The sequence below is a fragment of the Dendrobates tinctorius genome, unplaced genomic scaffold (genome assembly GCF_039654945.1).
Source record: "Dendrobates tinctorius isolate UK_male_01 unplaced genomic scaffold, ASM3965494v1 ptg000116l, whole genome shotgun sequence".
Classification (NCBI taxonomy): Eukaryota; Metazoa; Chordata; class Amphibia; order Anura; family Dendrobatidae; genus Dendrobates; species Dendrobates tinctorius.
In genome coordinates this window covers 2,548,617-2,561,457 of record NW_027361784.1, presented here as the reverse complement: position 1 = coordinate 2,561,457, position 12,841 = coordinate 2,548,617, and the positions used below count along the sequence as shown (strand labels likewise).

The following is a 12,841-nucleotide window of genomic DNA, read 5'->3' as shown; positions in this document are numbered from 1 at the left end:
CTCGATCCTCCCGTACAGAGACCCCCATCTCCGTGTGGTCAATTCCAGTTGCTAGCAACACTCTGTGGATTAATTTGGAAATCACTGGATCAACCATGAAGGGTTAATTTAGCCCTCCCTAAATAGCTCCCTCGACAGCAGGACAACGAGAATAACGCAGTTGTGCAACGAGCAGTAAGATGATAATTCACGAAGTCTGAAATACTACATGACACTGGAATCACAAAGGAACTGCCCGACATCATGACTCTTGCCATTCATATGGCTTCATCATATTGTCTGACCCGACATCTCTGAGGCTTTTTCCAATTGTGTTTGGACCAAAAATATTCTAGACTTTTGGGCAATGGATGAACTTTGATCCTTATCAGCAGCATGAAATGTACTAAGCTTTAATGTGGCCTCTATAGAAGGGAGAGAGGCCTCGCAGCACCACCGTATGCGGCCTTTATAGAAGGGTGCGGGACCGCGCTGCGCCTCCATTTGCAGCCTCTATACAAGGGTGAGAGACCTCGCAGCACCACTGTATGTGGCCTCTACAGAATGGTGCTGGATCTTGGAGCACCACCATATGCGACCTCTATAGAAGGGTGCAGGACTCCGCTGTGCCTCCATATGCAGCCTAAATAGAAGGGTGCAAGACCAAACAGCACCAACGTATGTGGCCCCTATAGAAGGGTGCGAGACTGCACAGCCCCACCATATGCGGTCTCTAGAGAAGGGTGCTAGACCGCAGAGCACCACCATATGCGGCTTCTATAGAAGGGTGTGGGACTGCGCTGTGCCTCCATATACAGCATCTATAGAAGGGTTAGGGACCTTGGAGTGCCACCATATGCGGCCTCTATAGAAGGTTGCAGGACTCTGAGCATCACTGTATGCGGCCTCTATAAAAGGGTGCAAGACAGCACAGCACCATCGTATGCAGCCCTCTATAAAAATGGTGCGAGACTGCGCAGCACCACTGAATGCGGCCTCTACAGAAGGGTGCAGGACCTCGCAGCATCACTATATGTGGCCTCTATAGAAGGGTGCGGGACCTCGCAGCACCATCATATGCGGCCCCTATATAAGCGAAAAACTACGATCTGGAGCCATATGAATACATATATATGGATACAACACACGAAATACACAATCTGTGCACATATCTCGGCCTAATACACCAGCATGTAAAAGAGAAGCCATCAGCTCGATTTTGCTTCTGAAACTACTGTTTTAGCTGAATAGGTAAATCAACGATAAAAAGGATTCCTATCTTGTAGTACTCCGATGTTCCAGTGCTGAGAAAACGAGCTTAAAAGCCACATGCAAATTAGCTTGGAAGTGCATTGGGGATGTGGCGATGTAGGCAGAGCATCAACACGCCCCCAGTGCACTTCCTGGCTAATTTGCATGTGGCTTCAAAGCTCGTTTTCTCAGCTCAGGAACATCGGACAACAAGACAGGTATCATTCTTCTAGCTGTTCTAGGATCTATACAGCCATATCACTAGTTTCAGTAGTAAATCCTTCCTTACAAGTTGCCATTAAGTGAATGGCGCCATTCTGCTGAAAATGAAGAAGGGAAGAAGCATTACGAAGCATCCCCTTGATTCTCGGGATTATATGGTGGTCGCCAAAGGTTGTACATACATGATCATAAAGCAATGAATGCAACCAAGCAATGTAAGAGAGGAAGATAAAAGAAACCTGGACGCGTTGCCGTTTGTACAGGTATGTTTAATTTTCTTTTCCTTGTGTGCGCCGACAGTGCTGTAGAGATCTTTATCAAATATACAGGAAGCACATGTTAAATATTACATACACTTTACATCACAACTCCACATTTAAACACCATTAATGGACTAAATACAGTGAATGGAATGGTATAAAACAGTTACACCATCGCCCCTTGTAAACAGGATCTAGCTACGAGCAGCGCTAACGATAGGAATCACCGGACGAATGAGGAATGACGTCTACATCTCTGGGCCGCGTGGCAATGCCGGCCTTAAATAAACCTCTTCATAAATAGACTCTTATTTGCTGGGTGGACATTAAATAACTGATTAAAAGCGACAATATCTAACGACTAATCTTTAAAAGGAAACAAAATCAAGTGTCAAAAAAGGACGACTAAGTGACGAGGGGCAAGAGGGTCATCCTGGGTTACAGGCGTGAGAAGCGAGCACAGGGTTAGGTAGATGGGAGAATCACTGTACTTCAAACTCATCTCTGCGCCAATAACACGACGACAGGGATTCACTTTTACTTAAATTCCAGCAAATTGCAGTCAATCTTGTAGTAGACGTAGGGGTAGTATTCCTGCTGGCTAAGGTTTAATCCGGGGATATCCATGGGAGCCTAGAAAAGAAATGGAAACAGGGTTAGAACTAACAGGGAATTCAAAAAATACATAGGGGATGTGAAATCCATCAGGGGCTGGAGAAAGGGAAATCGCTCCAGGAATGAAGCTGTGCTGATACTTGAGAGCTAGTGAGGTCAGTAGTCCCCTGAGTACAAACAGAGTTCACATCCAGCCTGTATTACTGAGAGGGACAAGTTCACATGAGAAAAGTCTGTCATTAGGCGCGAATTATAAACTGCACATAAGGGGGATCGGGAAAATGAATGCGATTGCAGTCTGAAAATGAATGCAATTTAAAACAAAGGGGTTGTAGCCCTTCGGGAAATTCTTGTACCCAGGTGTAGTTTGCTATTAAAACAAACAAACCGGGTTGTACCACTGCACCTGGTGTCTGCATTGGCTGTCTCGATTACAGCCAATCATTGAGCTCAGCAGCTCTCCAGTGTAGACAGATTGCTCCGCTCGGAGCCACTGAGCTCACGGTCAGCGTGACGTCAGCCTATAGCTATAGCTGACACTCACTGGTGAATCTGGGGGAAGGCAAATACTGAGCGTTTTTTTTTATACCAAACTGCGCCACAGGACTAAGATTTCTTATAGCATACAACAATCTTAAGGCAACTACCAACATATCAAAAAAAAAAAATAAATTGTGTCAAAGTTTACAAAGGACTGTAACGGAAAGGTGTTGTTGAAAAACTGCCTATTTTTTTGTTAAATGTATTAGGTTTTTTTTAATTTTCAATTATCATTATCTATACTAAAACAAACAAAAAAAAGAAATCTTGTAAATTTCACCTGTGTCACTAGATCACATGCTAGTCTTCCACCTCTTGTTCTGTACAGAGGAGTTTTCAGCAATAACATTATCATCACAGACAGGTAAAAACCTTTATGTACAGTAAACCACATCAGATCCACCATTTACACTATGTGGTGTCACGGCTCACCTCCTCCTCCCCACTTCATAATGACCTTTTACTTAATGAGAACATGCTCATTAGATAGACCCTGCTGAATTGTATTGACTGGATTCAGTCTACTGCTGCTAATGTGCATATGCCCAAAAAGAAGAGTCTAATATTGGGTTTAGTGGACAGTGAGAAAATTACCAAATTTTTTTTTTTTTTTTTTATTATATTTGTAATAAGGAAAATAAAAAATAGACAATTTTCTTTTAAATACATTTAATAGAAAAACTTTATGTAAAGTTTCTGATGACATCTTCCCATTAAAGGTTATGTACAGCTTCATAAAGAATTTTGTTTCATTTATAATTGTAACGTTAATTAACTTTATAAAATAATATTCAGTATAAATGTTCTACAGTTTTATTGCTGCTGAGCGTTTGTCTTATTTAAAGGATAGAAATCGCAGTATAGAAGCTGTGTCGATACAATCTGAAGGATAGAAGCTGTGATAATACAATTTGCAGTATCGAAATTGCAGGATAGAAGCTGTGCTGATACAATCTGAAGGACATAAGCTGTGCTGATACAATAAGCAGGATAGAAGCTGTGATAATACAATTTGCAGGATAGAAATTGCAGGATAGAAGCTGTGCTGATACAATCTGAAGTATAGAAGCTGTGATAATACAATTTGCAGGACAGAAATTGCAGGATAGCAGCTGTACTGATATAATCTGAAGGATAGAAGCTGTGATAATACATTTTGCAGGATAGAAGCTGTGCTGATACAATCTGAAATATAGAAGCTGTGATAATACAATTTGCAGGATAGACATTGCAGGATAGAAGCTGTGCTGATACAATCTGAAGTATAGAAGCTGTGATAATACAATTTGCAGGATAGACATTGCAGGATAGCAGCTGTACTGATATAATCTGAAGGATAGAAGCTGTGATAATACAATTTGCAGGATAGAAGCTGTGCTGATACAATCTGAAATATAGAAGCTGTGATAATACAATTTGCAGGATAGAAGCTGTGCTGATACAATCTGAAGGACAGAAGTTGTGCTGATATAATAAGCAGGATAGAAGCTGTGATAATACAATTTGCAGGATAGACATTGCAGGATAGAAGCTGTGCTGATACAATAAGCAGGATAGAAGCTGTGATAATACAATTTTTGCAGGATAGAAATTGCAGGATAGAAGCTGTGCTGATACAATAAGCAGGATAGAAGCTGTGATAATACAATTTTTGCAGGATAGAAATTGCAGGATAGAAGCTGTGCTGATACAATCTGAAGGATAGAAGCTGTAATAATACAATTTGCAGGATAGAAGCTGTGCTGATACAATCTGAAGTATAGAAGCTGTGAAATTTGGAACTGGGGGTAAATTGCAACTCAGAAGACCTGAAAATGAATGAATTAAAGTGAACCGAAACTTAGAAATTAGAATTTTAAAATATGTAAAAATTATTTTTCCATGTCAAAGGTGCCCACAGCCTGTAAGGAAAATGACATTCGTGTTCTCCTTTCACCCCAGCTACAGGCACAGAAACGTATCTCAGCCTATGATGCATCCATAAGGAGTTTTGTGAATAATTTTAAGCCAGAGGTAAAAATGTAATTAGAATAAAAATCTCCCCAGGCAAAGTCATTATTGTATATTCTCCCTTTGTTAAGGATCTCTCAGACATGACCCTCATGACACTGAGCCAGGTGTGTTCATCGGGTCAGTAGAGTTCTACGGACACAAAGCAATTATTCTATAATGAGACCAATGAGAGCGGGTGCGTGTGTGATCATTAAGGAGAAGGACGGGTCCTGTTGCAGACAATATGGAACATTATTGTATTTGGGGAGAATATAGTTTCCCCCAAAGGAAGGGAGTGTCGCACCCTATTTTGCAGGGACATTGTTGGAAGCAGTGGTGAAATGAGCATTTAAAAAGAAGTTCTAAGTTTGCAAGTTACTAACAATCCACAGGAAAGGTGATAACTTGTTGATTTCTGGGGGTCCCACTGCTAGGACCTTCAATGATCGTGAGCAGGAGTGAGCCAAGCGCTGTATAAATTGAGCAGTCGTGCATGTGCTCATCAGTGGTGAGATCCCAGCGATCATTAAATTATTACTGACCCCGGGAGCCCGAGACATTGGACAAATACTGATGTCATTGATGGTCTATCCTACGAACAAGCCATCAAGCTTTTCATTTTTGCAGAAGACCCCTTTATTTTCACTGGTTGTATAGATGACTTCATATGTAAGATGCTACTGCTAGATTGCCCCAGCTCAGCATTTATACACCTTGTAGTTTCGACCAGCTGACCTTCATATTATCAGGTTTTATCAGTTCAACTACAAAAAAAAACAAAAAAAAAACGAGAAGTGGCGAGTTCTCCTTCAATGGAAGTCTTCAAACAGAGGCTGGACAGACATCGATCTGAGCTGGTTTAGTGAATCCTGCATTGAGTAGGGGGTTGGACCAGATGACCCAGGAGGTCCCTTCCAACTCTACCATTCTAGGATTAGAATCATAGAATCGTAGAGTTGGAAGGGACCTCCTGGGCCATCTGGTCCAACCCCCTGCTCAAAGCAGGATTCGCTAAATCATCCCAGACAGATGTCTGTCCAGCCTCTGTTTGAAGACTTCCATTGAAGTAGAACTCACCACCTCCCGTGGCAGCCTGTTCCACTCATTGATCACCCTCACTGTCAAACAGTTTTTTCTAATATCTAATCTGTGTCTCCTTCCATTCAGTTTCATCCCATTGCTTCTAGTCTTTCCTTGCGCAAATGAGAATAAAGATGATCCTTCTTCAATGTGACAGCCCTTGGGATATTTGTAGACTGCTATTAAGTCTCCTCTCAGTCTTCTCTTTTGCAAGCTAAACATTCCCAAATCCTGCAACCTTTCCTCATAAGACAGGGTTTGCAGACCGGTCACCATTCTGGTCGCTCTTTTCTGAACTTGCTCCAGTTTGTTGATGTCTTTTTTAAAATGTGGCGCCCAAAACTGGACACAGTATTCCAGATGAGGTCTGACCAAAGAGGAGTAGAGGGCAATGATGACTTCACGTGATCTAGACACTATGCTTCTGTTAATACATCCTAGAATTGCATTTGCCTTTTTTGCTGCTGCATCACACTGTTGACTCATATTCAGTCTGTGATCTATTAGTATACCCAAGTCTTTTTCACATGTGCTGTTGCTTAGCCCTATTCCTCCCATTCTGTATATGCTTTTTTCATTTTTATTGCCCAGATGTAGTACTTTGCATTTTTCCCTGTTAAAAACCATTCTGTTAGTTGCTGCCCACTGCTCCAGTTTATTTATATCTTTTTGAATCCTCTCTCTCTTCTCTAGTATTAGCTATCCCTCCTAGCTTTGTGTCATCAGCAAATTTAATCAGTTTACCCTCAATTCCTTCATCTAAATCGTTGATAAAGATGTTGAACAATACAGAGCCAAGGACAGAGCCCTGTAGTACCCCACTTGAGACATTCTTCCAACTGGATGTGCAGCCATTTACGACCACTCTTTGGGTCCGATCACTAAGCCAGTTGTGAATCCACCTAACAGTTGCCTTGCCCATTCCATACTTAGCCATTTTTTCAATAAGGATTGTGTGAGATACTTTGTCAAATGCTTTGCTGAAGTAAAGATATACTATATCTACAGCATTTCCCTGATCCACCCAATCAGTGATTCTGTCATAGAAGGAAATTAAGTTAATCTGACATGACTTATTAGTTACAAACCCATGCTGACTCTGTTTAATCACTTCATTCTTATCCAGGTACTGACATACATGTTGTTTAATAATTTGTTCAAAGATCTTTCCTGGTATAGAAGTCAGACTCGCCGGCCTATAGTTGCCTGGGTCTACCTTCTTCCCCTTTTTGAAGATAGGAACAACATTTGCTCTTCTCCAGTCTTCTGGGAGTTCTCCTGTTCTCCAAGAACTTTCAAAGATTATGGAGAGGGGTTCAAAAATTTCTTCTGCTAGCTCCTTCAGTTCTCTGGGGTGTAATTCATCTGGACCTGGAGACTTAAATTCATTTAGTTTAGCTAAGTGTTTCCTCACTATCTTTCTGTCTATAGATATCCTGAATTCTTCTATTCCCTTAATAGGACAGTGAAGAACAGTTGATGTTACATTTCCTTTCTGAGAGAAAACAGATGCAAAATAGGAAAAAAGTTCGGCCTTCTCAACATCCTGTCTTACCATTTCATCATTTTCATCCTGTAAAAATCCTATAGCATCTTTGACTTTTCTTTTACTTTTGACATATCCCCAAAATCATTTATTATTGCTTTTGACGTCTCTTGCAAGCGTCAATTCATTGTCAGCTTTGGTTAATATGATTTGGGCCCTGCAATTTCTGCAGACAGCATTATATTCTGTGCTTAAGTTCTGAGTTCATCCATCCTGGTTTCCTTAAATGCTTCCTATTCTTCCCTCTTTTCGGAATTGTTAACAACTGTGCTTTGAGAATTTCATTTTTCAAGATTTCCCATCCTTCCTGGACATATTTGTCCTTAAGGATATGCAGCCATTGGATCCCTCCAATTCACTTCTAACTTCCAGCTAGGAGTAGTAGTTTTAGGACGGCTGACAAGCTTCAATTTCATATATTAGAATATTAATATTATTACTGAAATACCCCATTTATGCCTTGCAACAAGCTGATTCTGCAGCATGGATATCACTCATCTAATGTGAGATCTCAGGCGACATGCTGCTTGTGTTATGGCTACACCTGAGTGATGTGAGGACAGGCGAGAAGACTTCATCATTTCCCAGGTAACACGAGACCGTGTCCTCATGGTGCCTCTGACGTCCATGCAGTATTATCTGACACTCAAACTAAGGACATAATGATTATGTAGATGTGACAGATGGGGGGCTACTTACATCAATAATGGAGGCCGCACTGCTGTCCAGGTGTTTGTACAGATCATACAAGACTTCCCGCAGCTTCTTCATCGTTTTCTTATTGGGCTGAAGCAGCATGGCCTGAAAGTTCACAGGTAACCCATACCTGAGGGGCGAGACATGGTCAGGATCAATATATCCATAGGCAGATTTGGAGCGGATTATCTGTTTATGTTTTGTACTTAAAAACCACAAGAAAGAACAGTATAATACATATTGGAGGGTTTTTCATAGCAGCGTGTCTATTATGTATAGTGCCTTGAAAAAGTATTCATACCCTGTGAACTTCCCACAAACTTAAATGCATTTTATTGGGATTTCATAAGAACACAAAAAATAGCAAGTATTTGTGAAGTGTAAAGGAATTGATACATGGTTTTTAAATTATTTTAAAAATATAAATCTGAAAATTGTGACGTGCACTTGTATTCAGCCCCCCTGTAGTCTGATACCCCTAAATAAAATCCTGAGGGACCAATTGCCCCTAGAAATCACATAATTAGTAAATTGAGTCCACCAGTGTGTAATTTATTCTCAGCATAACAACAGCTGTTCTGTGAAGGACTCAGAGGTTTGTTTGAGAACATTAGGGATGAAACCGAGTCATAAAAACCAAGTAGCACACCAGACACGTCAGGGATAAAGTTGTGGAGAAGAATAAAGCAAGGTTTAGGCTATCAAAAATAGTCCAAGCTCTGAACATCTCCCGGAGAACTGTTCAAGCCATCATCCAAAGATGGGAGGAGTATGGCAAAACTGCAAACATACCAAGCCATTGCCGTCCACCTAAGCTTACATAACAAGCAAGGAGAGAACTAATTAGAGAAGCAGTCAAGAGGCCCATGGTCACAGGATCACAGGAGTAGCTGCAGAGACCCACAGCTTAGGAGGAGAATCTATCCACATTATAACTATTAATCGTATACTCCGAAAATCTGAACTTTATGGAAGAGTGGCAAGAAAAAGCCATAAGAAATCCCATTTGCAAACAGCCATTGATTGGCCACACCTAGCATGTGCAAGAAGGTGCCTTGGTCAGGTGAGACCAAAATAGAAACTACTTAGGTTAAATGCAAAATGCTAAGTGTGGCGGAAAACTAACACTGTACATCACTCCAAAAACACCATCCTCACTGTCAAACATGATGGCAGCAGCATTATTCTGTGGGGAGGCTTATCTTCAGCACGAACAAAAGAAGCTGGTCAGAGTTGTGGGAAAATGAATGGAGCTAAATACATGGCAATCCTGGAGGAAAACCTGATAGAGGCTGTAAAAGATTTAAGACTGGGGCTTAGATTCACCTTCCAGCAGGACAACGATCCTAAACATCCTGCCAGAGCTACAATGAATGGTTTAGATCAAAGCATATTCATGTGTGTGAATGGCGTAGTCACAGTCCAGACCTAAATCCCAGTCTCACAGAATGAGTGTGCAAAGAAGAATGGGCAAAAATGTCACCTCTATGAGCAAAGCTGGTAGAGACAGACCCCAAAAGACTTGAAGAAGTAACTGCAGCACAAAGCTGGTCCTACAAAGTATTGACTCAGGAGGGCTTAATACAAATGCATGTGACAATTTTAGATTTATATTTTTTTAAATACTTAGAAAATCATGTATCATTTAATTTACAATTCACAAATACTTAATATTCAGTGTTGGTATAGCACATAAAATGTGTAAAAGTTCACGGGGTATGAATACTTTTACAAGCCACTGTATGTGTACAGCCATCTTGACATTTATTTTACAGCAGAGTAAAAAGAAAACCTGATCAGCACCAGACGGCGGTTTTGTTTGCTCTACTGACATCTAGTGGGCAAGGTACAAACTGCAGAGATTAAGGGGTCGTCCCACAATTGGATTTCTCTGTTAATTTAATTTCTTCAATTAAAACAACAATTAACTTTCCAGAACTGCTCTCCCTTCACTGCAGTGGTGTGCAGCCAATGTCTGGTCGTGAGACTACAACTCTCAATATGTGACAGCTGAAGACGATTATTACATTGCCGATCTCTATACATGGCGGACATTTTACAAGGTCTGGCTTCGAATGATATTATTAATAACGATCGTAATCGCTTCCTACCTTAATACGGACTCTACAAACACCCGCAGAGCTTTCACGTGGATCCATGCAATAAAAGCTTCACTGAAATTAACTTTGAGCCATCGCACAAGAGGACCCTGCAGAGACACGGAAAAATGACCGATTACAGAGGACTGGCTGTGTATGAGACCCGCAGGCCTGACAGCCGCGCTGTATACTGTCACTAACAAAGGATCGGCGAAATTCTCAAAAAAGTATCATTCACGTTCTCCTAGTGACAAGGAGAAATTTAATGAGTCATTAGGGGAGTCATCATGCCAATTTAAAGGGAATGTGTGAGAAATTTTTTTTGTTAAATGTAGAGATGGGCGAACCCAAACAGTAAAGTGTAAAGTTTGGAGTCCGTACCGAACACCTACTGTTCGGGCACGGAGACCGAACACGGATTTCACCAGGAAGTCCATGTTACTGTTCAGGTGTTTGTTGCGCTGTTATGTGCATGACAGCACAGCAAACACAGCTTCTGATCAGCAGTAAAATCATCACTGCCGGTCAGAGAGTCGCAGTTCCCACGCTGTCAAATGACAGCATGTGCTAGCAGCTGTGATCGGAGGTACTTCTGGTCACTGATGTCAGCTGATGGGACCACTGCTCCCATCAGCCGACGCTAACAACAGTGAGAGCAGGAGCGGCTGATGGGAGTATTCATTAGCTGTCTCCTGCGCAGTATATAAATAATTTAAAAAAAACGGCATGGGCTTTCCTGTATTTTTGATAACCAGCCAAGCAAAACTCACAGCTGGGGGCTGCAACCCTCAGCTGTCAGTGATAGGAAGGCTGGTTATCAAGAATAAAGGGGTCCCAGGTCCGAATTTTTTAAATAAATAAAAAATAAATAAATAAAAATAACAGCATTAGTCAACCAGCCTTGCTAAAGCAGACAGCTGTGGGCTGGTAAGACATAGATATTGCCCCCCTCCAGCCTAAAAATAGCAGACCGCAGCCACCCAGAAAAGGCGCATCTATTAGATGTAGATAACCGGATATAACATTCACAATAGGTGATGTCACAGCTCACCTCCTCCCCCTCCTGCACAAGGACTTATAAGGACTATATCTCGATATACAAGAGATAACACGATCCATCACTCACAATAGGTGATATCAAAGCTCACCTCCTCTCCCTCCTGCACAATGGACTTATAACACCTCTATAAAGAATAGATAACTGGATCTAGCTTTCACAATAGGTGATGTCACAGCGCACATCCTTCCCCTTCACAATGACCTTTGCCAAGTCCTGGCTTCAGGCTTATTAGTATTTCTGTATAACAAGTCCCTGGGGTGGGGGGATCCAAAACTGATCTGCTTGCCACTGTCAGGGCTCTGCAGCCAGAAGCTCCTATAGTGGCTGTACAAATGCATATACTGTTAGCTCCCCCTAGTGGTGGTTGCATGTAACCAAAATTATATCTTTTACCAAGCATGTGAAATAAAGGCAAGAAATATTGTAAAACCAATCAGCGGAGACGTCTGAGCAATGAATAGAAAGGTGGACGGCTCTCAGTGGGGTGCGATGTGAGCTCAGTGGGGTCTCTGATGACTAAATCTAGAGGGCAGTCCTTACAAATTGCTTCTTCTTGTCAGTAGAAAGTCTATTCATTTCCTCTTTATCGGCTTTCATCTCCTCTTCATTGTATTGGAAATCGCGGACGACGAACCTGTAATGAGCAGAAACATTATACGGTGAGGATTTTAGGTCCAGCGGCCGCTCATCTTCAGGGACGAGCTATATTGGCACTCACTTATTCTCTCTGGCTTTGTGCCGGAAGTCGTCCACCGCTTTTCTGAACAGGGTGACATTGCACAGGTAACTGTCTTGGTCTTCTGATAACACACTGAGGAGTAAATCACGAGACAGAAAAGTCTATGGGGTCCATCACAGAAACACAAGTCACTTCTTGTAAGAAAGAGAGCACAGCTTTTTGTGGATCCTCCAATCACAAAAGGTTATGTTACAGCATCCCCTCCCTTCAGAATAACCCCTGCACACGCACATTAGATGCTTTAATATAAAAAGATAGGGTGAGTCCATACATTGCTGGTAATGTTCTTGTGCATTTCCTAAAGCAAAAGGAAGTCTAGAAGAGCCCCCCAGTGGCTAATGTGAAAACTGCAAGATTTTTCTTTTAATACTGATCAATATATTTCAAAAATACATTTAACACAAAATGAGGTTTAAACAATAACAATTTTCTGATGATACAATCCCTTTAAAGGGTTTTACAAGAAAATCTTTATTCATCTCATTGCTCTGTCTACCTGCTCGCCCCGCCACCTATTTAGCGGCTGTGCTATCTGTTGTCCCAATGTAGTGAAAGGGGCAACACTGAAATACTTTGTGCTGCTGCTACTAAGTCGACTGATGGCCAAATTATTTAATTCTCCCAGCTCCCCTAATTGAGATAAACTACGAATATTTCATGAAAAAAGCCAATAGCTTATTTCCTGTAAGAAGGAATGATTGGGCATGCTAACATTAAACATGCCTAATCCTTCTTTCCTCTGACTTCTCCTGTCTGGGGGAT

At 41.5% G+C, this 12,841-nt stretch overlaps 1 protein-coding gene across 3 annotated transcripts in view; it reads right to left on the bottom strand.

The window, feature by feature from the left end:
* Nucleotides 1-1,700: 1,700 nt before the first annotated feature.
* Nucleotides 1,701-12,841, bottom strand: part of ATP6V1C1 (ATPase H+ transporting V1 subunit C1) — a 131,594-nt gene continuing 120,453 nt past the window's right edge. For all 3 annotated transcript variants that reach the window (XM_073590105.1, XM_073590103.1, XM_073590102.1), the window contains exons 9-13: nucleotides 12,059-12,151; nucleotides 11,881-11,974; nucleotides 10,293-10,390; nucleotides 8,185-8,311; nucleotides 1,701-2,345 (exon numbers count right to left, since the gene is read on the bottom strand). In XM_073590105.1, the coding sequence (XP_073446206.1) occupies nucleotides 2,250-2,345; nucleotides 8,185-8,311; nucleotides 10,293-10,390; nucleotides 11,881-11,974; nucleotides 12,059-12,151 (508 nt within the window). In that variant the 3' untranslated portion in view covers nucleotides 1,701-2,249. The remainder of the gene's footprint in view (nucleotides 2,346-8,184; nucleotides 8,312-10,292; nucleotides 10,391-11,880; nucleotides 11,975-12,058; nucleotides 12,152-12,841) is intronic.